Here is a 27,648-nt window from a genome sequence, read left to right as displayed (position 1 = left end):
CAGCTCCTCTAGAACAGCTTTTGTTTCATTACTGGCACCAAAGTCCTTGTCATTTAATCACCCCTGCCTTGCACCCTACCACAGACCTTTCCCTTGTGTTCTTTCTTACTCTCCCTCCTGTTCTCTTTGCCACTTGCTTAAAAATTATGACACCTCTAATGTTTTTCAATTCTGATGAAAAGTCACTGATCTGAACTGTTAACTTCGTTTCTCTTCCCACAGACTTGCTGAGTATTTCTAGCATTTTCTGCTTTTATTTCAGTTTTCCAGCATGTGTTATTTTGCTTTTGTCCCTTGTAAGATATAACTGTGGAGTAATTAGACCTCTGGTTAAATCTATATCCTCCTCTAATAATCTTAATCTCTGGTCAAAAGCATTGTGATTAACTTCTATTGGACAGATAATGATACTTTGGAAAGAAATTAACCAATATTTTAACATAAAAATATCAACCATAAATCTATTAAAATTCCAGTGAATGGCATTTTGAAGGTTGTCTTAATCATTTTAGGGAGATATCTATCATAACTTTCCTTTTCAATTGTTTTACATTGAAGTCAGAAAGGACATTGGATCTGACTACATGTTGTATGCATGTGTGGGTGTACTCAGTGATTGTATGTATCATTATGTTCATGTCAGAAAATGTTATTTAGATATTTTCTCTATCATAAAGTAAATGTTACATAAATAATAGATTCTTCGGTGGCTTAGTTTGAGACATCAAAGTCACCATTTTCCATACTGTCTCAAGATGGAAGTCAAGAGTTCACTTGTCATGTTTTATTTTTCAATTTTTTAAAATTACAATTCTGATGATTGAGAGAAAAACTGCAGGCCAACTTTCCACCAGCACAACCCTAAAATACCTCCAGTAAATTTTGCCAGTTTCTTCCACAACATTGCTGTTTTTCAGTTTATTTACTACCAGGATTCTTACTGTTTTTACAACGCTTTTCCATCTGTACACTAGCAGATTTTCACATTGTTGCAGGGTATTCAAAATTTAGAAACATCTAAAGCTGAAGCCAAATATTAATTTGAAAGAAATTTAGATTTGCATTCTTACTTGATACTGATGGATGAATTTCAGAAATATGGAACTAGATTTTCATGATTCCAAACGGAACCAAACAGGTGGGACAGGAAACAAATGGCCACTGGGTGAGGTTGCCGCCACTCTTGGCCACTTTAATGAGATTGGGAGAGGGAGAGGGCCCCAGAACCCAGTCGGTCCTATGAATGAAGCAACTGAGAGCGTTATGGGCTCATTGGGAGGTATGTTTTTTAATTTGCATGGAGGTGGCTGGACTTTAGGATTTGCCAAGTTTTACACCAGCTGCATGAAGGCTAGAACCATGGATTGGAGGCAGGATGAGTTCAAAAGGTAAGTAAAATGGTTTTTCCTCCTTTACAGTTCATCATTAAATGCTATAGCATGAGTTGTATCTGTGTTTAGTAAGGTGAGTTATGACAATGCTGCAATTGGAAACTATAACTACCCCTTAAACAAAATGTTTGCCAGATTGTTACTTCTGCCAACTAGCTAGCTTTCAAGTAAAAGATCAACATTGTAAATATGGAAAACTCTTCAGATGAGTTAAAAAAGTTCATCCAGTGATAAAAGCATAGACTACATGTCATGCTATTGAAATGGTAGCCCAGTATGATAAGCAAGTGTAAATGTTTAATCTTTTATATTGATCTGATTTATTCAGCTTAGACATCTGTTAAGGTAGTAGTTCTGGTCTGTTTACTCAGCGGGGAGGATTTTTCCCTCATCGGGTGGGGTCGGCGGGGATGGTCGGCCCCGCAATCAGGACCGGACTGCGATTTCACACTAGCTAGCCAATTAAGGCCCAGCCAGTGTGAAACACGAGTGGCAGTGCTCAGCGCTGCCTGTGTTTGGGCAGGGGTGGAGAGCAAGGGCGCAAGTTCGCACATGCGCGCTGGAAAAGCTCCCTGAGGCACAGAGCTGCCTCAGGGAGATGAACAGTTTAAAACATTAAAAATGAAGATTTAAAAAATGTTATAAAACATGCCCCCTCATGTGACTCTGTCACATGAGCAGGGACATGTTATAAATGAAATGTTAAACTTTTTATTTTATTATTATTTGCCGCTGGAAACCTCATCTCACCCAGAAGGTTGGACAGGCAGCAAAACATTTATTTCATTTAACTTTAATGGCCTTAATAGGCCCTTTAATTGTTGGCGGGCATGCTGCCGACGCCGGCACGCGCCCACCAACCGAAACGTGAGTGTGCGATGACGTCGGGACGCTCGCCCAATGTCATCGCACATCATTTTATGCTCACGCCCGCCTGACATGCTAAAAATTCTGGCCAGGGAGTTTTATGGGATTTTGGCTGTGATCCAACTGGTTAATCATTTTACAAGTACTTGATTTTGTTTAGACAACTGGTTCACAGAATTTGTTTGTTTACTTAGGCATTTTTACAGGCTTTTAAATGGCTTCAAACTTATAATAAGGCTTGTGAGTTTTGTTCTTAAAGTAGATAATGTGTGAGGGTGGTGAGGGTGAGAGGGATGCAGGAGATAAGGAGGTGAGGGTGGTGAGGGTGAAAGGGTCTGGGGGTAGGGGTGAGGAGGGGTTTAAAGTGGTCAGAAGGTTCAGCCGTATATAGATGAGCTATTGATTGCATCAGGTGCACTGGACCAAAGCTTTTTGGGAACAGAGACAAGCCTTTTAACCTGCCCATTCTGGACTCAGCCTGCCTCCATTTCTGCCTTAGGCCTGCCGCCACTTAGCGTCTGGATCCCCAGAAGATCTCACCTGCCGGCAGTATCGAGACAAGGGTGGGTTGACAGCAGAATTAGTCCCATCTCCAGGTTCCCGCCTTTAACGTGAAAATGTGGTTCTAACATGAAGATGGTGTTTTCTTCACTGATCAAAAATGTAAAGGCAAGAAGCCCACCCAATAAGTATATCAAATTTTATGTATAAAATCCCAACTAAGTCTGCCATTAAACAAAAAAACTCCTTTAAGGCAATTAAAAAGTGTCATCCAACTCAGAAGGATATGGGGCGCGCAAACGCGCCTCCGATCGGTGCCATTTTACGTGGGCAGGCCAATTAAGGCCCGCCCAGCGCGACATCCACTCAGAAGCGCTATGTGCTCCCTGTGCAGGCGGTGGGGGGGTCCCTGAACCCGAGAGTCATGCATGCGCACAAAAGAGCGCACTCATCTCCCTGAGGCTAAGGGCTGCCTCGGGGAGATCAGTTGTTCTGTCACAAATATTAAAAATAGAAAAAAAATTCCTGACATGTAACACCATCACATGAGTTGGGACATGTCCATAATTTTTTAAAAAACTTTAATAAAATTTTTAAAAATCTACACAAAACCTCATCACGCCTGTGGATGAGGTTTCATGCTTTTTCTAATGCCTGCCAGAGATCCCGGCCTGCCCACCAACCTTAAGGTTGGACAGGCAGGTCCATTAATTAGTTTAATGACTCTGTCAATGGCCTCAATTGGCCATTGAAAGGTTGGCGGGCGCACAGCTGATTTTGCTGTGCCCCTGCCTACCTGAAAATTTAAATGGGGCGCAGTGACATTGGGAGCTCTGCCCGACGTCACCGTGCGTCATTTTACCCATCGGCAAGTGGGCCTCGCCCCCCCACCGGGAAAATCCTGCCCTATGGGTTACAGTCCTACTGTGGACTTGAAACCACATAATCTAGGCATTTGAGTGCAACACTGAGGAAATGCTGCTCCGTTAGAAGTCTCATCTTTTGGATTAGATGTGGTTTGCCCATTCAGGTAGACATAAATGTTCCAATGACATAATGTAAAAAAGAGCAGAGAGTTTTTTTGGTGCCCTAGCCAACGTTCCTCAGAAAAATAACAGATGATCTAATTCTTCATTCTTTTGCTGTGCCTTACTGTTAACCTGTTGGACTTTACTGCTGCCTTGTTAACCTACATAACAATAGTAACTGCATTTCAAAGTGTAATTCTTAAACTGTATGGCACTTTGGGACATCTTCAGGACATGGTACAGCACTATATAAATGCAAGCTCTATTGTTCTGTGACAGTTACCTATTAGAAATCCTGTGCAAAATTTATTTGATATTTTGAGAAAGTCTTTCACTTGTGCGCAGTTCCACTTCCCAAAATGGACTTTTACACAAATGGGTTGATTGTGTATTTTTTTAACTTATTCTCTCTCTTTATTTATTTCATTTTAAGTCACTTCACTTCAAAATAACAGCATAGAATTGAACTTCATGATTCTCCCTTTGTAAAATTACAGTTGGTAACAGGAACCAACAAGTGGATAGTCAACTTGCTCTGAGACAAGCATAGGTTTACTAACCTCTCAAATCTGTAACATGTTTTGTGATTTCTATAAAATAGGGTAACTAAGAACTGACAATTTATCACAAATATTTAGATCTGAACCTTAAAATCAAAGAATAGAAAGCAGTCTCCAAACAAAATGCCACTCAGTTTCAACTGTTAAGGGCAGGATTTTCCCCCCCCGTCAGGGGTGAAGTTGAATTGTGGGCACGCACAGGCGCACCTCCGATCGGCGCCCCCAATTGGGGGCGCAAGTGCCATTTTACGTGGGTGGGCCAATTAAGGCCCACCCAGCACGACATCCGCTGTCCGGGCGGTGGGGGGGAGAATCCTTAAATCGAGAGAGCGCTCTTTTGCACGCCTCAGGGAGATCGGCTGTTCTGTCACAAGTATTAAAAATAAAAAATAAAAATTCCTGACATGTCCCCTCATGTGACACTGTCACATGAATTGATACATGTCCATAATTTTTACAAAAATTTTAATTAATTTTTTTAAAGCCTACATGAAACCTCATCCCGCCTGTGGGTGAGGTTTCATGCTTTTTCCAATTTCTGCTGGGGCTCCTGGCCTGCCCAGAAACCCTAAGGTTGGACAGGCAGGTCCATTAATTAGTTTAATAACTCTGTCAAAGGCCTCAATTGGCCATTGACAGGTCGATGGGCGCACAGCTGATTTTGCAGTGCTCCCGCCTACTGGAAAATGTAAATGGAGCATGGTGATGTTGGGAGTTCCGCCCGACGTCAATGCGTGTTATTTTAGCCATCGGCGAGCGGATCCTGACGAAAGAATCCTGCCCTAAGTGTTGCTCAGAACAAATGACTGAACCGTGCGCAAAACTGAGTTAATGTGAATAAATTAATAGATACTGCACTGCTATTTGATAAACTTAAGCAGTTTCTTCAAGGTTGTAACAAAACTAAATTTGCAAAATAATTTGCAATAAGAGAATTCTAGAATGCATTAATTTTTATAAAGCACATCCATCCTGTAGTTTAACAAGATCAAAGAAAAAAACTATCGTTAAATTTCAGCTTTATGCTTACCAAGAATATAGTATAGTCCCAACAACTGAAGTCATCTTGCTGTTTTCTTGCTTCTGTTTTGCAAGGCCAAAATCAGCTATAATCAAAAACATGCAGTAAGCAAATATAACTAACAAGTACGTGAAAACAGTTGAACTGAGTGCTCCAATTTATAATATAAATCTTGTCAATACAATTATATCACTGTGTTAAATAGAAGTTACTGGGAAATTTGCTAGTGAAAAGCAAGTTATAAATGAGTAACACATATGCCTTTTTGAATTTGTTCTGTCCAAGCAATCTGTGAAGTTAATTTGAAAATAAAGACAGAACCTAAACCATAAAACATCACATGAAATAGGTGATTCTAGATTGTCTTTAATAACCACAGCAAGGCTGCAGACATTTATATCGGGGTCTAGCACGTGATACATAGCCAATTTATGACTTGTAGCGCCCTCAGACAGGTGGCACCTAAACTGGTGAAAAAACATTCTCTTTTCTACCAACACTAAAGCCAGAAAAGCTTCATGACAAAGGGCCGGATTTTGGCAACCAACATGGTTAGTTTGAGTTGGGAAATTTCCTGACTCACTGGATCTGACTCAGTAAAAAGTTCCCTGAAGCATCCAATTTTTTCACTGCTAGGGTGGGGGGTGGGGAGAAGGGTTGGTGGGTATAGGATAGATTTGGGCCCACTGACCCCAGAAGCAGGGCATAGGTGGCCAGACGGGTAGACGAGTGCCTAGGTGGTTGGTAAGAAGGCCTGCCTCAGTTTCAGAAGTTGTTAGGCCCCCTAGCCCTCACTCCTCACTCCCCCACTGCCCCTCATATTCTCCATGTTCAAGACCCCCATGGTCTGTAACGTTTTGTTATTTTTGTAAAATAGGGTCACTAAGAACAGACAATTCATCACAAACGGTTAGATCTGAACCTTAAAATCAACGACAACAAAGCAGTCGCCAAACAAAATGCCACTCAGTTTCAACTGTTAAGCGTTGTCCGGATCAAATGACCAAACCTGTGCACAAAGCTGAGTTAATGTGAATAAATTAATAGATACTGCACTGCTATTTGATAAACTTAAGCAATTTCTTTAAGGTTGCAACAAAACTAAACTTGCAAAATAATTTGCAGTGAGAGAATTCTAGAATGCATTAATACCTTCCATGCCAAATCAATTGTAATTCATGTCACCTGTCCACCCCACATGGCCACTCATACCCTCCATGCAAACTCAACACCAAATCATGGTTCCCATCCACCCCATGATCCCTCATATCTTCCATACAAACTCCATACTTACCCAGTATCCACCAATAGCAGATCCCAGGAGCCATGAGGAGGAGAAAAAATAAATTTATGCCTGTCTAATACAGATCTCATTCCTGCACACTTGATAATGAAAATAAACCAATTCATAAAGTCAATTCAAAGCTTTTAAATCTCCTGAAGTGGTTAATTTCTTATAAAAGCAAACACACTTCTATTCAGACCCTACAACAAAGACAGCTAATCCTTTAATAATCTCTTTAAACTGTCAATCAAACTGTGAACTCAGGACCCCCTGCTGAGATAGTTTTAGTTTTTGATACTCAGCCAAGCATTCATAATTACATTATGATAACCCTTATCACCAAATAACTCTACTGAAACGGCACAAACAGATGCCACCGTGGCTACAACAGCAGATCAGAGGTTAGGAATCCTGCGACGAGTAACCCACCTCTTGACTCCCCAAAGCCTGTCCACCATCTACAAGTCAGGAGTGTGATGGAATACTCCCCACCTGCCTGGATGAGTGCAGTTCCCACAACACTTGAGAAGCTTGACACCGTCCAGGATAAAGCAGCTTGCTTGATTGATACCACATTCACAAACATTCACCCTCTCCACCACCGACACACAGTAGCAGCAGTGTGTACCACCTACAAGATGCGCTATAGGAATTCACCAAGGCTCCTTTGACAGCACCTTCCAAACCTGAGACCACTACCATCTAGAAAGATGGGAATACCACCAACTGGAAGTTCCCTTCTAAGTCAGTCACCATCCTGACTTGGAAATATATTGCTGTTCCTTCACTGTCGTTGGGTCAAATCCTGGAACTCCCTTCCTAACAGCACTATGGGTATACTTATACCACATGGACTGCAGTGATTCAAGAAGGCAGCTCACCACCACCTTCTCAAGGTCAATTAGAAATGGGCAATAAATGCTGGCCAGCCAGTGAAGCTCATATCCCATGAATGAATTAAAAGAAACTTTTTTCTAACCTATATCTATCATTCGAAGCAGTCTAGCAGAGGGGTTTTTTTTAACTCTCACTGACAGTTAGTCTTTTTTTAAATTTAAATTTCTGCGGATGAAAAAATCTTCAGATCATGACAGTTATACAGACTTATCTGCCCTCAAGAGCATTTGTGAACCTCCATCAATTTGCGACTCCCACACTGCAGGATAAAGCCTTTGCAGAAGCCGAAATGGGGCCTGTTTGAACTCTGCACTAATATAAAAAATGCCCTGCTGAGTTTGGGTTTTCCTCATGTGTGATTCATGCCCCACCCCCTGAGTCTTCCTGATTCTGAAAAAATCTGGCCCATAATTTTAGTGATGCACGCAAATATGATAATAGTTAAATGCTGAAAGGTGTAATTACGACTAACATTGCCACAGAAACAAACAGGCATGTTGCAATTCAGTCAAACAAGGAGCAATAGGGACTGTCCACATGGATAGTTCTCTGTGTTTTGAAATTTGTAACATTCAGAAGTCCTTTATGCACTTCCATGCAGAGGCTTCCCACAACAACCTTGAACATGTGTTGCCAAATTCTCCCACTCTAGCTCCCTCCATATTTTACAGACACAAAATGCCACAGGTTATTTTCTCCAAATCTATGTAAACCCTTAAATAACCTCCAGACTGTTGCATAATGGAGGATTCACAGCTGATGCTGAGATAATGGTGTTTCAGTGGTCAGGTACCACTTAAACATTAATTGAATGAAAGCCCTTTTGTTCATTAGGCCACAAGGTTTAAATAAAGATCCCTGATACCGACATCAGTACCATGAATGTTTCAGAACTCTGCCAGTCTGTGACAATTATATGCTCTGTACAGCTGATAATCTTCAACAGAGAAAATATCAAGGTTGCCACTTTTAAAACTGCGATCATGATTTTAACTTAATATTAAGTGAATGGGTTCTGAGTGAGTTACAATTGGGCTGACATTTCACTTGCTTAATACATGTGTTTGCTACAGACGAATCTAGCAGATGTCACTTGGTATCCTGCAGTGACTTGGAATGATCCGATAGCAGAAAAGCACTTCCACTGCTATAAAGAGCATGCTTATTGTTGAGATTCACAGTTCAACCTGTCTCATATAGAATAAATCTATGGCATCCTCCCTCGCAAAGTATAAAAGATGAAAGTAGCTCCCCTCTGATATAACATAAAGAGTGGCGAAGTCTGTAAATGCATGCCCCCTGCAAGGATGAAGGTAGATGCAGATATAATTTCTCCACTGTTGTTATATCTACATTTGGTGGATCTTTATTAGCTTGGCTTTCTCATTTAAATCATACAGCAATCTTAGAATCCCCAAAGGAATTCCCAGCTTTGCCACTTTGATGATATTTCAACTAAACACCAACTAAGAACACTTTAGGAAAATACTGTTGAAACATTAGTCAAAAATGCAAAAACATTATACACCACATCAAAAATTATAAATTATATCAGGGAACAAAGTGCAGCCAAATGCCTACAGCAAAGAAAACAAGCAACTGCAACCAAATTTTGCAATGGTAAGCTCAATTTGAGAATGCAACTTAAAGAGGTCAGGTCAAAAGAAGTAGTCAATCTTTATCACCAGTGAAGTTCCTTGTCATCCACAAACTCTTTTTTTTGCTGCAAGATACAGCCTGATGTGCCCAAGGCACACTGGCCTGTCGATTCAAGTTATGCCAACTCTTGCCGAAATGAGACTCGGTGGGAATGATCCCTCTTAAAATCAACTCCAGTATGCAAGGTTGATTACCGAACTTTACTACTATTTTGCTGTGTCTTTTAGTTTTATTTAAAGTTCAGCAATAAATAAAGCCTATCTAATTATTTAAGCCAATGTACCTTGGTCTGACGTAGTACCTCTTGTATTCTCCAGTGAATCATCATCCATGATTGGGGGTTAATTGTTAAACTTGGGCATACCAACTTCTATATGACAGAGAATAAAGATGCAAGGTTTGGTTCATAAAGTACTTGGTCTACTTATTGAAACTGCCATCCATCCATGAATACGAGTAAAGACGTTGGGGAGAAAATTCCTGAAGTGTTCCAATGACTTTATTTGATCATAAGTGGAATAATATTCTGCCATGGAGGTGGATTTGATCCCAGGAACTTTGTTTTTTGTGCATAAACTGTAATTTTTCTATTATTTTCGAATCAATATAGAGAAATTACATTTCTGCCATTTTTCTTCAGTGTCATTTCTCATTTTTATCCATGCCTGTGAGAAATGGAAAAAAACTAGTTTGGAAAGACAAATTTGCTAGCTTGCTTCCAGCAGGAATGGGGTCATGGTTACTAATTTTGTAACAATTAAATTGTAACTGAAGTCAGGTCAACAATTGATTTCCACAGAATTTTTCCTCTTGCAATGGATAACTCATTGCAGAATGATGAGCAACTATTCTGGCCTCCTAATCAACTGAAAATCTTGCAAATGCCATTCCACTTAAAACTTGGAAGGTAGCTCTGTATTTTCTTTAATAGCTGCATTTAGCAAAAATTTGCATCCTTTCTACACAACAATGTTACTTCGAACAAATCACAGCAATTTTTTATCTAATACCACTTTAGGTTTAGATCGATTTGTCTTTTTGTTTTCTATTTACATACACACGGGCACAAAATACTATGGTGAATCTATTAGTAGAGCTTACAATAGAAGGCCTGTTTCTCTTGGCAATCCAAGAGAAACAAGCAGGTAGTTCAGGAGTCCCCTGGGGTCCCGCTTGCAAATCGGTATTCCATTTTGGAGGCTGATGAAGTCGCTGGTTCCTCCAGGGAGTGCAGACAGAGCCAAGCTTCTGGCACCACAAGCAGCCTGTATGTACAGGAGGGGAGGAAGGGAGGAAGAGCAATAGTAATAGGGGATTCTATAGTCAGGGGAACAGATAGGTGCTACTGTGGCCATCAACGTGACTCCAGGATGGTATGTTGCCTCCCTGATGCCAGGGTCCAGGATGTCACTGAACGGCTGCAGGGCATCCTGAAGGGGGAGGGTGATAAGGCAGAGATCATGGTACATGATGGTACCAATGACATAGGTAGAAAAAAGGATGAGGTCCTGCATCAAGAATTCAGGGAGTTAGGCAGTAGAATAAAAAGCAAGACCTCTCGGGTTATAATCTCTGGATTACTCCCAGTGCCGTGTGCTAGTGAGCTCAGAAATAGGGGGATTTTGCAGATGAATACGTGGCTTAAGAGTTGGTGTAGGAGGGAGGGTTTTAGATTCCTGGATCACTGGGACCGTCTCTGGGGAAGGTGGCACGGACCTGTACAAAGGGGACGGTCTACATCTGAACAGAGCGGGACTAACATCCTTTGGGCGGGTTTGCTAGTGCTGTTGGGAGGAGTTTAAACTAATTCGGCAGGGGGAAGTGACACAGAATGTTAGCAGAATAGGGACACATCATAATACAGTAAAACAATCAAGTCAGAGGGAGTACAGCTGCATTAAGTTTCAAGGGAGTAAGGCAAGGCTGGATGGCCTCTACTTTAATGCCAGGAATATTACAGGTAAAATGGATGAGTTAAGGGTGAGGATTGACTTGTGGAATTGTGATATAGTAGCCATCACAGCGATGTGGTTGAGGGAGGGGTAGGATTGGCAGCTCAACATTCCAGGATATAGAATCTTCAGGTGGGATAGGAGAGGGGGTAAAAGAGGATGAGGCATTGCATTATTAGTTAAGGAGTCAGTTACTGCAGTAAGGAGAGATGATATCTTGGAGGGGGCATTGAATGAAGCTTTGTGGGTAGAGCTTAGGAATAAAAAAGAAGCAGCCACATTGTTAGGTGTTTATTATAGACCCCCAGATAGTCAGCAGGAAATTGAGGAGCAAATATGTACACAATTTGCGGAGGTGTGTAAAAAAAAAATAACAATAGGGTAATTATATTAGGTGATTTCAACTTTCCCAACATTAATTGGGATAGACATAGTGTTAAGGAGTGAATGGAGTTGATTTCTTGAAATGTGTACAGGAGAATGTTTTAGGTCAATATGTAGAGGGTCCAACAAGGGACAGCGCAGTGCTGGACCTAATTCTGGGGAATGAAGCTGGACAGGTGGCTGAGGTGGTGGTGGGGAAGCATTTTAGTGATAGCGAGCACAACATGGTACAGTTTAAGCTTGTTATGGACAAAGGAATTGACAAGTTGCAAAAAAATGTTTCGGATTGGGGGAGAGTGGATTTTAGTAAAATAAGGCAGGATCTGGCCAAGGTAGACTGGGAACAGATACAGAGGAGCAGTGGGGGGTGTTCAAAAAGGAAATGGGGAGGGTACAGGCTCAACATGTTCCCGCTAGGGTGATAGGAAAGAGTAACAAGCACAGAGAACCATGGATGACCCGAGATATTCAAGTTACGATGAGAAGGAAAAGAGAAGCTTTTAGCAGGTACAAGGGAAGCATATCAGCAGAGGCATTAGTGGAGTACAGAAAGTGCAGGGTGGAGCTTAAGAAAGCAATTAGGAGAGTAAAGAGGGGATATTAGAAAGCTCTGGCTGGTAAAAGTAGGGAATATCCCAAGATATTCTATAAGTATATCAATGGAAGAGGATAACCAGGGAAAAGAGTAGGGCCCATAAGGGACCAAGGGGACAAGGGTGGAGCCAGAGGACATTGCTAGAGTGTTGAATGAATATGTGACATCCGTCTTCACCCTAGAGAATGAGGATGAAGGTGTCGATCTCGAGGAGAGAGACTGCAATGTTCATGAGCAAATTGATATAGGGGGTGACAAGGTATTGGCAGGCTTAAAAGTGGACAGATCTCCAGGTCTGGATGATTTGTGTCCCAGATTGCTGAGGGAGGCAAGGGAGGAGATCACAGGGGCTCTGACCCAAATGTTTAATTCCTCTCTGGCCACGGGGGAGGTGCCAGAGGACTGGAGTACAGCTAATGTGGTTCCGCTATTTAGGAAGGGTTGTAGAGATAAGGCAGGGAATTACAGGCCAGTGAGTCTCACATCAGTGGTAGGGAAACTATTGGAGAAAATTCTGAAGGAGAGAACCTGTCTCCACTTGGAGAGGCAAGGTTTGATCAGGGATAGTCAGCATGGTTTTGTCAGAGGGAGGTCATGCCTTACAAATTTGATTGAATTTTTTGAGGAGGTGACCAGGTGTGTAGATGAGGATAGTGCAGTTGATGTATTTAATATGGATTTCAGCAAAGCCTTTGACAAGGTCCCACATGAGAGACTTATAAAGAAGGCAAATGCACATGGGATACAGGGTAATTTGATAAGGTGGATTCAAAATTGGCTTAGTTGTAGGAAGCAGAGGGTGATGACAGAAGGGTGCTTTAGTAACTGGAAGCCAGCGTCCAGTGGTGTACCACAGGGATCTGTGCTCGGTCCCCTATTATTTGTCATTTATATAAACAACGTAGATGACTATGTGGGGGATAGGATTAGTAAGTTTGCCAATGACACAAAGATTGGCCGTGTGGTTAACAGTGTGGTTGAGTGTCTTGGGCTACAGGAAGATAACGATGGGATGGTCAAATGGGCAGATAAGTGGCAGATGGAATTTAACCCTGAAAAGTGTGAGGTGATACACTTTGGATGAAGTAATTTGACAAGGAAGTATTCAATGAACGGTATGACATTAGGAGGTTCTGAGGAACAAAGGGACCTTGGCGTGTGTGTCCATAGATCTCTGAAGGCAGAGGGGCATATTAGTGGGGTAGTGAAAAAGGCCTACGGGACACTTGCCTTTATCAGTCGAGGCATAGATTACAAAAGTAGGGAGGTCATGTTGGAGTTGTATAGAACCTTGGTGAGGCCACAGCTGGAGTACTGTGCAGTTCTGGTCACCACATTATAGGAAGGATGTGATTGTACTGGAGGGAGTGCAGAGGAGATTCACCAGGGTGTTGCCTGCGATTAAACATTTAAGTTATGAAGAGAGGTTGGATAGACTTGGGTTGTTTTCATTAAAGCAGAGAAGACTGAGGGGCAACCTGATTGAGGTGTACAAGATTATGAGGGGCATGGACAGGGTGGATAGGGAGCAGCTGTTTCCCTTAGTTGAAGGGTCTGTCGCAAGGGGACATAAGTTCAATGTGAGGGGCAGGAGGTTTAGGGGCGATGTGAGGAAAAAATGTTTTACTCAGGGTGATGACGGTCTGGACTGCACTGCCTGGGAGGGTGGTGGAGGTGGATTGCTTCACATCCTTTAAAAAGAACTGGATGAGCATTTGGCACTTCATAACATTCAAGGCTATGGGCCAAGTGCTGGTAAATGGGATTAGGTAGGTAGGTTAGGTGTTTCTCACGTGTCAATGCAGATGCAAAGGGCTGAAGGGCCTCTTCTGCATTGTGTGATTCTGTGAAATGCCTAACGGGCTGCTGAACCATGGGCAACATTTTACTTCCAGCAAGTGGAGGTGGTGGGTGGATGTGGAAGTGGCTGTATCTTCCACTCACACCCAATCTCATGCCCCTATAGCAACTTAATATCAGTTGAGACATTAATTACCTTGAGGTTAGATTTCTGTCTGTCATGAAAATATAATAATTCTCATAATATTATTGTGATTTATTGTAAAAGTGGGTTAATAATGGGATTTAATTGAACTAGAGACAGCTAGTCTGGAGCTTTTGAATCATCAAACAAGAAGCTAGGTTTGAAATGCTAAATACGTAAATATAGCTGAAGTTTTAGAACGTGAGGTGTAAAGAAAATTTGCAAGTTTAGATAAATTAGGTTACTTTGAATTTCAAAGAGATGGTAGGATGTTACACTTGGCCAGAAGAAGCTAAGCCAAACAGTGTGTTTATTTTTCCCAAAGGTTACTGATATAATATAAATCTTTCATCGCATTAATTTTAAGAAAAGTAATGTTGCAAAAACACATGGGAACAATGGAATTTTCATTAAAAGGGAGAAACGTATAAAGAGATGAGGCTATGTGTCAGAAGGAGAAGGCATTCTACGACCTAACAAGTGTGAAAAAGCCTCCAGCCTCTGTGCATCAAGTTACTGTCCTCAGGAACCAAAGCTGAGAAAACTCACTTTGAATTTTCCTATTCAGGGTATTGTGTTGCATTGCCTGGGTCTATTTAAATCTACTTGTTTTTACTGTTGCCTTTACAGGGTATAACTGGAATCCAGATTAATTAGGGGTTTTAGGAGTTATTAGTAATTTGTAGACCAATGTATTGCTTGAAATATTTTCTTTTGTTAATAAATGTTTCGTTTAGTTTTCTAAAAACATCTGAAGTTGTGGTAGTCTTATTACTTCTGAATTCAGGGCATGCGCCTTGAAATAAAATACAAACTGCAAAACAGTTGTGACCATGTGATGAAGTTTCCCTCATGGATTTAATCCACCTGGCACACATCATCTGCCACATCATAACTAATTGGGGGTTCTTTGTGGGATCTATTTGAAATTCCTTGATTGGTTTGGAGTTGGTGAATCTTAAGGTTACAGGGTACGAGAGGCACTTTGAATTCAGGAGTTGGTGAGAGGTATTTTTAAAGTGGTGAGATAGCAAAAATGGCTGCATCCATGGCTAAAACCTTCTTGGAAGTAGAAGATAAAACTCTGATTGGGTTACAAAAAGTACCTAAGGGTAAGTTAGCAGAGTTGGCGGATAGGTTTCAGTTGAGATTAACTGTAGGGGCAAAGAAAGCATTTATAGTTGAGATAATAGCACAGCATTTAAAACTGGAAGGGATACTAGAGAGACCACATTCTCCAGGGGTTGTGACATTGAGTTGCCTAAGATCCAGTTGCAAATGAAGCAACTTGAACATGAAAAGGAACTGAGAAAACCTGAATTGGAGGCAAACGAAAAGGAAAAAGAATTGAAAATTTTAAAAAAACGGAACTAGAGGCAGCAAAAAATGAAAGGGAAAAAGAGATTATTTCAAAAATAAATGGAAATGCAAAATCTTGATCTCCAGAGGGAAATGTTAACAATGGAAGAGAGAATGAAGGAAAGAAACAGAGCGTATCGGCTCAAAAAGGTGGATTTTAAAAATGAGACATCAGATGCTGAGGAATGTTCTGATGATGAGAAAATCTTTAACCTAAAGCTGGTGGGGAGATGTTTAAATTTCTGCAAGTTCTTTCAAAGTTTGAGGAAAGAGATGAGGAAGTGTTCTTCATTTCATTTGAGAAGATAGCTAAACACATGAAATGGCCACAAGAAAACTGGACACTGTTGTTACAATCTATGTTAGTGGGTAGAACACATGAGGTTAAGCTTCACTGTCAGAAGAAATATCAGTGAACTACGGTGTGGTTAAAAAAAGGCTATTTTTGGTGCACATGAGTTTGTTCCTGAGGCATACAGGCAGAAATTTAGGAATTTGAGAAAACAGTCTGTACAAACTTACATTAAATTTGAGACAGTAAAACAAAGGGTAGAATATTTCCTTCATTGGGCGGGCGCGTGCCCGACCCGAACGAGAGTAAAATAGTGTGCAATGACATCAGATGAGTGTCCCGATGATATCGTGTACTCTCGCTTTATTTCACTCAGCGGGCACGCACGAGAGATGGTTGTGCGCCCACCGACAATTAAGAAGTCTATTAAGGCCCTTAATTAATTAATTAAACTGAGTTTTTAGCTGCTCGTCCAACCATGCGGTCTTTGCATTTTTTTGTGAAACTTCATCCAAGGTCAGGATGAGGTTTTGACCAGTGATTTTAAAAAAATAGAAACTTATAAAACTCATTTTTAACTGAGTCACATGATGGGACATGTTTTCCTTATTTTTTAATTCTCTATTTTTAATGCAAAAGGTCTTCAGCTCCCTGAGGCAGCTCTGTGCCTTCAGGGAGCTTTCACTGCGTGCACCTCCGCGTATGCACGCACTTCAGTGCACACGCTCCTCCCGCCTCCAGCCCAGCAGTACTGAGGTTCCCAGTGCGCGTTTCACGCTGGCTGGCTGTTAATTGGCCAGCCAGCGTGAAATCGCTGTCGGGGCCCGATTCCCAGCAGTGGTAGGTTTTGCAGCTACAGGCCCGCTGTGCCCGCCCGATGAGGTAAAAATCCTGCTCGAAATAATTTTGACTGGTGAATATGGGCATTAAAGATAGAGACAACATATGCATTTCTTAGGGAAGTAATTATTTTGGAAGAATTCAAAGGTTCAATTCCTTCGGTAGTGAGAGCTCATGTGGAGGAAGAGGGTTAAAACGGTAAGATAAGCAGCAGAGATAGCTGATGATTATGGGCAGAAATTTGCCCTTGGTAGGGAAGCGGGCCCCACTGGCTCGGTGGCTGGCGGGCGGACAGCCGACCCCCGCTGCCGAAACGGGGCCCGCTGCCATTTTGAGTGGGCGGGCCAATTAAGGCCAGCCCAGCGGCCTGCCCGACAGGAAGCGCAATGCGCTTCCTGTGTAGAGGGTGGGGGGGGAGGGAATCCCCAGCTGTCAAAGTGTGCTCTTTCGTGCATGTGCGCGAAAGAGCGCACTGCTCCCTGAGACTAAGTGCTATCTCAGGGAGATTAGTGACAGTCTGAAAAACTTAAAAAATAGAAAAATAAAAATATTATTAACATGTACCCCTCATGTGACAATGTCACATGAGATGGGGCATGTTAATAAATATTACATTTATGAGAGCTTTTAAAAAGGAACATGAAACCTCATCCCGCCAGTATTATCAGAAGACCGCTGGGGCTCCTGGCCTGCCCACCAGCCTTATGGTTGGACGGGCAGGTCTTTTAATTAATTTAAGTACCCTGTCAATGGCCTCAATTGGCCATTGACAGGTCGGCGGGCGGACAGCTAATTTCGCTGTCCACCTGCCTTCTTATAAATTTAAAGGGACAGGTGATGTCAGGGGTTCCTCCCGATATCATCCCATGTCATTTTCCCGTCAGCGAGTGGGCCCTGCCCCAAATCGCTGACAGGAAAATTCTGGCCTATGAGTTAGTTCATAGATCTAAACCTTTCTTTGTCACCCTTTTAAAGCTGAGAAGGATAGAAGTGGGAAGGTTAAAGGAAGGTGGGTAGTCAGGGAAGAGAAGGAGCAGGTGGAAATTCACAGGAACTTTTTATTAGGCTAAGAAGGGAGTTGCTGAGGGTAGAAGTGACACTTGAAAATTGAGGTGTTTTCATTGTAATAAAGTTGGGCACACAAAGTCAGTGTGTTGGAAATTCTGGGAAAATCTGTTAGGGTTATTGGGATGCAGAGAAGTTCTGGAAGTAAAAGTACTGTGGGTTCTGAGGTTCAGCCATAGGGAAAAAGAGTGGCTTGTGTACAGGTAAAGTGGGTAGAAACTGGGATAAGTAAAGAAGTGGGAATATGATCACAATTTACCAAGGAAGTTCTGAAGAGCAGATTGCAGAAATATAAAGATTTTATATGTAAAGGGGAAGTCTTTCCATGTGTACAGGGTGGAATTGGTAAAGATGTTAAAATTTCAAGAGACACAAAGGCTAGTCAATTCTTAATGTTGTGGGATAGTGATATTTGTTTTCAGGGGGGAGTATTGTAGGAACAGGTGATAATAAGTGGGGTTCATGGAGATGCTAAACCTATTCCATTGTGGAAGGTAAATTTAAAAAGTAAGTGGAAAACAGGCAAGGTGATTATTGGAGTAGTGGAACAATTGCCCATTGCAGGAGTTCTATTTATTCTGGGTAATGATATAGCTGGGTCACAGATGTGGGTGATGCCTATGGTAGTTGAGCAGCCTGTAGAGGTGTTTTCAACAGAAGTGTTGCAGAAAGAGCATCCTGGATTGTTTCTAGATTGTGTGATAACAATATGACAGGATCACAGGTTGAAACAGTAAGAACAGGAAGTTCAAGGGAAGGGAGAAGGTGTTGAAGTCCAATTAGCTGATGCTGTTGTTGATAAAATTATTCAAGAAAGAATAAAGGATAATGCAGCTGAGGTATTTAGCTCAAGGCAGTTGGTAGAGTTACAGAAAAAGGATATGGAAATAAGACAGTCGTATCAAACAGCTTATTCAGAAAAAGAGGTAGAATGTATTCCAGAATGTTATTCCCTTAAGGGTAATGTTTCAATGAAAAAATGGCAGCCACATCATGTTTCAGCAAATGAAAGCTGGAGGAAAGTACATCAGATTGTTATACAATTTGGATGTAGAAATGAGATCTTGAGAATAGCTCATGAATTTCCAATGGGGGGACATTTAAGAAATAGAAAGACAAAGGCGAAAATACAAAAACATTTTTATTGGCATGGATTGCATAGAGATGCAGTCAAATTCTGTAGAACATGTCATACATGTCAGGTGATAGGGCAACCACAAGCAGTGATTAAGCCGGCACTGTAATTCCAATTCCAGCATTTGAAGAACCTTTTACTAGGATCATAAGTGATTGTGTAGGGCATCTCCGTAAGACTAAAAGTGGAAATCAGTACTTACTGATAATAATGGATGTGTCTACAAGGTTTCCTGAAGAGATACCTTTGAGAAATATTACAACAAAGAAAATTGTGGAAGAGTTGACTAAATATTTTACAAGATATGGGGCAAAATATTTATGCCCAACCCGCTCAAGTATAAAATGACACACGTTGATGTCAGGTGAGCATCCCGACATCAATGCACAGTCGTGCGGTTTAAGTTGGTGGGCGCACTGCCAACAATTAAAAGGCCTATTAAGGCCTTTAAAAAGATAACTAAAAGAAATTTTTCACTGCTTGTCCAGCCTTATGGTTGGTGGGCAGGTGAAAAGGCCAAGCGGCCTTTGCACTTTTTAGGAAACCTCATCAATGGGTGGGATGAGGTTTCCAACAGCAAATAAAAATAAAATTAAAAATTTTACATTTCATTTATAACATGTTCCTGTTCGTGTGACGGAGTCACATGAGGAGACATGTTTCATTCCATTTCTGAAATCTTTATTTTATATTTGGAAAAATGTTCATCTCCCTAAGGCAGCTCTATGCCTGAGGGAGATTTGAAAGCCTGGACTCGCGTGCATGTGTGAAGCTCACATTCGCACACCCCTGCTCATCCGCACAGACAGCGTTGAGCATTGCTGCTTGCGTATCATGTTGGGCGGGCCTTGATTGGCCCACCAGCATGAAATCGTGGTCCGACCCGATCACCGGCAGTGGTCGGCTTCCCGACCGCCCCTGCCCGTCCCTGCTAAGCCCACCCGATGAGGGCTAAATTCTGCCCATAGCTTACCAAAAGAAATGCAAGCAGATCAGGGTTCACATTTCATGTCCCAGCTGTTTAAGGAAGTAATGAACAGTTTGGGGATAAATCAGTTTAAGTCAACAGCTTACCATCCTACATCACAAGGGGCTTTGGAAAGATGGCATCAAAACTTAAAAACTATGATGAGGGTGTATAATCAGGACTATCCACAGGATTGGGTTGGAGAATTCCATTCTTATTATTTGCAATAAGGATGCTCCAAATGCATCGACTGGATTTAGTCCTTTCAAATTGATCTATAGTTATGAGGTAAGGGGACCACTGAAATTGATCCACGAGAATTGGTGGGTCAAAATTCAGAAACTACTCTCCTGGATTATGTATCAAACTTCAGAGAAAGATTCGACAGAGCATGTGAGTTGGCTAGGGAACATTTAAAGATATCACAGCAAGTGATGAAAGTGAAGGCAGACAGGAAAGCTATAGCTTGTAGTTTTGTTGCTGGAAAAGTGCTGGTTTTGTTACCAGTACTGGTTGACTCATTAAAGGCAAGGTTTAGTGGGCCTTACAGGATTGAAGAGAAACTGAGTGAAGTAAATCATTTAATAAATACTCCAGATAGAAAAAAGAAGCAAAGGATGTGTCATGTAAATATGCTTAAAAAGGACTTTGACAGGGAAGACCAAAAGCAGGTATTAGTGGTACTAGATAAAGAGACAGAGGTAGAAATGAAGGATTCTGAAATTGATCTTCCTCGAATGAAATTGGATAATAAGGGGGTTATTGAAAATGTAAATGTAATATTGAGTTATCTTTCAGACAAGTCTCAAAGTAATTTGGAGAACTATTGCAGTCACACAAAGCTATGTGTGGGAGTAAGCTGGGAAGGACAAATTTAGCTATACACGATGTATGTGTAGATGTTTCATCTTAGATAAGGCAACATCCTTATAGATTGAATCCGGCAAAGTTATCATAAGTACAGAAAGAAATTGAATTCATGCTTCAAAGTGACATCATTGAGTTCAATTGCAGTAACCTATTGTGATGGTACCAAAACTGGATGGAACACATGGAATTTTCCCAGAATTGCACTAAGTGTGAGAGTGGGCGGGTAAAATGGAGTCCTACCTGCCAAAGAAAATGGCAGGTTTTCACACCGTATCTTCCCGAGCCTGCCTCATTATATATTCACTCCCACAAAACACACCGTGCATCATGCCAGCTGCCATTTTTAAAAGGCAGCCACCAGTAAAGCGCTTATCCCCACCGGCTCACCACCGCTGCCTGGTAGACATGACCAGCAAAGGCAAAATGACTGCAGCCCCCTGCCTCATCAACGGGTCCCTCGAGTGACTGCTAGATGCCATGGAGGCCCACCCGGATCTGCTCTAACCCCACTCTGGCCGCAGGATGGGTAATAATGTCACCAACCAGGCTTGGGAGGTGGTGACAGCAGTGGTCAGCGCAAACGCCCTGCAGAGGAGGACAACCACCCAGTGCCACAAAAGGATGAATGATCTCCTCCGTTCTGCCAAGATAAGTCACTCTTTTTATCACTCACAACTCACACACTCACAAACCCATCACACATCCACAGAGTCCTCACTCACTGGCATCACCATTCACTCTTTCACACACACCATCATTGTCCTCATCCTGTCCATGGGGCCACTCAGCAACCACACAGGCCAGGCATACTTATCATCTGGACTGGCAGGCATCCTGATACATTCTCCCTATCTCTATCCATGTAGGACAAACTGGCTCACAGCAGGAGGGAAAGGTCGCCGACATCTGGAGAGATGCTGGAAATCGAAGTTCTGACAGAATTTGAAAACAGCCAGCCACCTAGCCGGCAATGACCGGGACCAGCCTGTGCTGATGGTTAGGTGAGCACTGTTGTACCAAATGAGGATCCAGCTGTGCAACATCCATCAGACAATCATGCTGTGAGTAATGTGTCTTCTTTCACAGGCCACTGCCATGCACTAATTATCTCCCCTTGCTCTCGCAGGCACACCTGCCAAACTACCGACAGAGTCCATGACCCAGGGCCTCCAATCAAGCTCCAAAGAAACCCCTGAAGAGGAATCTGAAGGTACCCTCCCTGAAGATCCATAAAAGTGCTCACCCATACCCTCCACCAGCTCAGAGACACACACCTTGGTGGGGCTTAGCTTTATAGTAGCCTCGGGATTACAATCTAGTGAGCACATCACACTTTCTGACCCACAACAGGTGGAGGCAGGGACTTCACAGGTCCCTAGCATTCGGAGGTGTGCTGGAGGCCAGAACGTTGCTGAGTCTGAGTAAGATAACGAGGCTCTGGACTTGGTCATGTCACAGTTGCTGGAGCTGCAAAGGCAAGCTCAGGAACATCAGGAAGGGATGTCCGCTGCATGCACTGCTCATATTGCAAAGCACGATGGAGGAGTCCGTCCGTCATCAGGCTGAGGTAATAGCACTGGCATTGCAACGCACCAAGGTCAACAATGGCAGGATGGCTGCTGCCATGGAGACAATGGTCCAGGACATCACTTCTGCACTGCTGCATGGGCTTAACTCCATCGTTGATGTCATAGTTGGCCTCCCACAGTGTGTACGCAAGAGGGGTGCTATGCAGCTCGATCTAACTCCAGCTACCTCTTCTGTTCACAGAGTCAGCCAGGGGCCCTTAAGCACCCACAGGGAGGTGGATCAGTAGGTACATGCTCCAGGGTCATCCACCCAGGTGACTCTAGAAGTGACTAGCCCATCTTACTCCCCTCTTCCTGTGACCTCCGCAGATCCAGCTTCACAGGCTGAGGAGGGTGCCACTGGCACACAGCAGGACCCAGAAAGCAGGCTGGGGCCCTCCAAGTCTCAGCCATTTAGAGGACGCCCGCCAAAGTCATCACAGACAGGGCTGCCTCCACCTCTGCTTTGGATGTCTGGGGAGCACCAAGACTTAGCGGCACAGTTAGGAAAGTTAGGTAAAAGCAGTTGCACAGCCTGGCCATAGGTCTTGATCACTTGTACATACTGTTCACTATTGTGAAGAAACTCCTAAGAATGTCACCCTGCCTGTGGCTCCATATTCTGGTGAGCAGTGTTCTTGTCAGATGTGAAACCTTTCTGCACAAGATAAAAGGCAGGTGTCTCAGTCCAGGGCCTCTTCCCTGTGCTCTGTGTGGCCTTCAGACCACAGTGATGGTGCAGCCTCACACTCCCTGGAATCATTACTGATGCCTACACCTCAGTAGTGCTGGTCATTGCTGCCAGGATGTAGTGGGCAGGCGCCATAGAGCTCTCTCGTACACTCTATGTGCTTTCAGCAACTTAAAGGTGAGGCTGGCCCCCATCACACCAGCATCTGTGACCAGTGATGCTCTTCACCAGCTCCTGAAGGGCTAGAGTGCTGAAAGCGGATGCAGCATCAGATACGTCTAAAGTTTCATGGCTGCATCTCTGAGATGGCCCTGATCATGGAGCGCAAGTGAGCTGCCCTCAGCCAGACAGGAATCAGGCATTCTCAGAGGCTATGTGAAGATGCATGGAGTGTCCTCACTGCATGTTGTCATCACCCTCCGCTGATGCAGTGACTATTAGGGCCTCCACTGCATCCCCATGACAGGAGCATTGTTACAGAGGGTCTTGGCGCTGCCATAAGCCAGACTGGAGTCAAACGTTCACAACTGTGACGTGAGGATCTATGGAGCCACCTCACAGCACACAGTATGTCGCCATCATCTTCCACAACTCTGGCATCTATGAGGGCCTCCCAAGTATGCCTGCCTCATCTAGCCAGTGCGAGAGCCTCATCCTCATCGTCATCATAACCGAGGACCCCCTCACCCTCATCCCCATCGGTGATCTCCACATCAGAGGAGACCTGCAGCTCCTCCATATCCTCCTCAGCCAACTCGTCACCCTGTTGCAATGCCAGGTTGTAAAGGGTGCAGCAGATGACGACAATGCGTGATACCCTTTGCGTACTGTATTGCAGGGCTCCACCAGGCTGGTCCAGGCACCAGAATTGCACCTTCAGCATCCCAATGGTCTACTCCACCAAGTTGTGAGCTGCTGCATGAGCCTCATGATAACGCTGCTCTGCTGCAGCCTGAGGCCGCCACATGGGTGTCATCAGCAATGGCCTCTGCAGGTAGCCCTTGTCCCCAAGGAACCAACCCTGCAGCCTCGGTGGACCCTGGAACACTGCAGGGACCCGCGAATGACTCAGGATGTAGGCATCATGCCGCCACTGTCTCTTGTCCATCTTCTACAGCCTCTGTAGGCCATCAGGCATACAGCTAGGTCATCAGGATCCATGATCCTTATGTGGTCCTCCTGCAGCATGAGAGAGAGAGAGACATGGTTATCATGGCTGCACCGAGCACCTATCCTGGCCCTGTGTGACCGCCCCTTAGTGCTTCCTGGAGAGTGCTGGTCACCTCTTGGATGGCCAGAGATGAGTGCACTGCATGGCTGCCCTGTCAGCCTGCCACGTGGAGGACACTTGTCCAAACCAGGATGCTGAGATTACAAGGGGCTGTGAGCGTCTCCAGCAGTGACTGCTACACGGCCAATGTTGGCAGGAGATTGTACAATGTGTGCAGTCCAACTGCTCTGAGGTCCAATAAAGTGGTGGCAGACTTCAAAGTGTGGATGGAGTGGTGGGGATGGGTGGTGGTGGGCGTAAGGTATGGAGTGCTTGGTGGCTCTTTTGTACCTTCACGTTGCTTGCATGGGCGGGCAAACTAGGAGCCTGACACCAGTCATATTACTGTGGCTGTGCCTGATCTGTCTTAGTTGTAGAGGTATGCTCAGTTTATACAGGTGTCCCTAATAAACAGCCACCCCTCTCGTTTACCCAGACCCCCACTTCAATTGTGTGTGTGTGGCATGCAGCTCCAGGGCAGCACTTGACCTCCACCCTCCCCTCAGTAGTCACCTCCAAGGCTGGCCAATGCTTGCCCCCAGATACCCCCACCCCTCAGCAGTTGCCTCCGAGGCTGGCCAGCACTTGCCCCCAGACACCCCCCACCCTTCAGCCGTCACCTGCGGGGCTAGGTATCAGTTTCACCCACCCCCCCCTAGTGCCCCTGAGGCCTGGAAACAACCAGCGAGCTGTGCAGAACACTGTTGCTCACTAGCCTCAGCTCTCCCAAAGTGAAGGCTGCCAAGTGCACATTGCCTGCGTGCTGTTGTGAAACACATCAGCGTGCTTTCCTGCCGATGTGGATGAACGATATGGCGGGGTTCCAAGACCCTGACAGGATGGCCTTTTAATTACATGCTAATGTATTACAATTAGCTCCCTGCCAACTGATGGCGGGAAACGTGGCCCACCATCAGTGGGCTGAGCGGAAGATCACAACCTGCCTTCACACCATTGTGAAATGGGTCCCGCCATGTTTTCTGTGCTTGTCACCTATCATATCCGCTGCCAACGGGCTTGGAAAATTCAGCCTTGTGTGTGGACTATTGAAGGGTGAAAGTGATGATACAAGTAGATTCATATCCTATAGGTGGTCAGAAGATTGCATTGAGAAAATGGAACAATCAAAATTTATCATAAAGATTGACTTGCTGAGATTGGCAAGTACCGTTATTGGAGAGAGAAAAGGAGATATTGGCTTTTGTGATGCCAGATGGACTATATCAGTTTTAAGTCATGCCGTTTGGTATGAAAAATGCACCTGCAACATTTCAAAAACAGGCAAACAAAGTAATTGCAGTACTGAGCAATTGTGCAGTTTATACTGATGACCTGACAGTTTTCAGTCAAACATGGGAGGAGCATTTACAACATCTGGGAGACCTATTTTGTTGACTACAAGGAGCATATTTGGTGATGAACTTCGCTATAAGTGAATTTGCAAAAGCGTAAGTTACATATCTAGGCTATACCATTGGACATGGTAAGGTGGCTCCGAGGGATGGGAAAGTCAAGGCTATCATGGATTTCCCAGTGCCTCCAACAAAATGAGAAGTTTTGAGATTTATGGGCATGAGTGAGTTTTACTGGGAATTTGTACCAAATTTTAGCAGTGTGGTTGCTCCATTGACTGAACTATTAATAAAGACAAGGAGCTTCAATGGACCCAGGAGTGTCAGAAGGTATTTGACAGTCTGAAAACTGTATTGACTGTGACCCCAGTTTTGGCAGTACCCAATTATGCCAAGCAATTTAAGTTGGCCATTGATGTAAGCAGTATAGGCATTGGGGCTGTACTGTTACAAGAAGATGAAACTGGAATTGAGAAACCTTTAGAGTGTTTTTCATGGAAGTTGAATGTACAACAGCGAAGATATTCAATGATTGAAAAGGAGACTCTGGGTCTGGTATTAACATTGCAGCATTTTGAGATATATGTTGCAAACAATTCATCAGAAACAATTGTTTAGACAGACCACAATCCTTTCAGGTTTCTGGACAAATTTCAAGAAAGAAGTGCAAGGCTGTTGAGGTGAAGTTTATTACTGCAACTATTTAATCTACAGGTTATACATGTGGCTAGATGAGAAAATCTAATTGTAGATGCATGGTCAAGAGTTTGAAGCTTAAAGGGAAAGTTGGACATTTAAAAACCTGGACGCTGGATAAAATGTCCTGTTGATACATTTTGTATATATACAAATATATTACAAGGATGTGTATATATATTAAGTTAATGAATGCATCTGTTAATAGTGCGAGTACATATATAAGTATAGGAGGTAGCGTACAATGGGTTAAGCAAATTAAGCCGTCTTTTAAATTGTAACGGTTCAGTTCCTTGTAAGGGGGGGATTGTCATGAAAATATAATAATTCTCATAATGTTATTATGATTTATTGTAAAAGTGGGTTAATAGTGGGATTTAATTGAATTGGAGACAGCTGATCTGGGACTTTTGAGTCATCAAACAAGCAGCTAGATTTGAAATGCTAAATACGTGAACATAGCTGAAGTTTTAGAATATGAGGTGTAAAGAAAATTTGCATTTTTAGTTAAATTAGATTAGTTTGAATCTCAAAGAGACGGTAGGATGTTACACTTAGCCAGAAGAAGATAAGCCAAACAGTGTGTTTATTTTTCCCAAAGATTACTGATAAAATTAGCAATATGAAAGATCTATATGATGAGAAGAGTAAAGTTGCAAAAACATACGGGAACAATGGAATTTGCATTAAAAGGGAGAAACGTATAAAGGAAATGAGGCTATGTGTCAAAAGGAGAAGGCATTATAAGACCTAACAAGTGTAAAAAAAACCTCCAGCCTCTGTACATTAAGTTGTTGTCTACAGGAACCAAAGCTGAGAAAACTCACTTTGAATTCTCCTTTTCAGGATATTGTGTTGCTTAGCCTTGGCGTGTTTAAATCTATTTGCTTTCACGGGGGTTTAACTGGAAGCCAGATTAATTAGGGATTTTACGAGTTATTATAGTAATAATTTGTAGATCTATGCATGTGCTTTAAATCCTTTCTTTTGTTAATAAATGACTAACTTAGTTTTCAAAAAACCTCTGAAGTCATGGTAGTCTTATTACTTCTGAATTCAGGTCACGAGTCTTGAAATAAAATGCAAATTGCAAAACAGTTGTGACTGTGATCAAGCTTCCCTCATGGATTTGATCTGCCTAGCACACATTATCTGCCACGTCATAACATGTCCCCATCTGGGGAGGAAGCCCTGCCCCCAAGAGCTGCCTGATCAATCAGATGGCGAGCAGCTTCTTGGTTGCAGCAGTGCCTCCAAGACAGTGACCACTGCCAGAACTGCATCCAATCCCTAATAACATTCATCACCAAAACTGTTCACAAGGCCAGGAAATCTCAATTCTCATGAAAATATCTTGATATTGATCATCATAAATTCTAACAAATGTTTAATCAAACAAAGCATAGGAAGAGATTCACA

General features: G+C 43.0%; 1 protein-coding gene across 1 annotated transcript in view; it reads right to left on the bottom strand.

The window, feature by feature from the left end:
* nek10 (NIMA-related kinase 10) overlaps positions 1-27,648 on the bottom strand; it is a 351,428-nt gene that overhangs the window by 167,775 nt on the left and 156,005 nt on the right. The window contains exon 19 of the mRNA XM_041183993.1: positions 5,378-5,453. Within this exon, the coding sequence (XP_041039927.1) occupies positions 5,378-5,453 (76 nt within the window). The remainder of the gene's footprint in view (positions 1-5,377; positions 5,454-27,648) is intronic.

The sequence above is a fragment of the Carcharodon carcharias genome, chromosome 3 (genome assembly GCF_017639515.1).
Source record: "Carcharodon carcharias isolate sCarCar2 chromosome 3, sCarCar2.pri, whole genome shotgun sequence".
Taxonomy (NCBI): domain Eukaryota; kingdom Metazoa; phylum Chordata; class Chondrichthyes; order Lamniformes; family Lamnidae; genus Carcharodon; species Carcharodon carcharias.
This window is presented reverse-complemented; position numbering and strand designations above follow the sequence as displayed.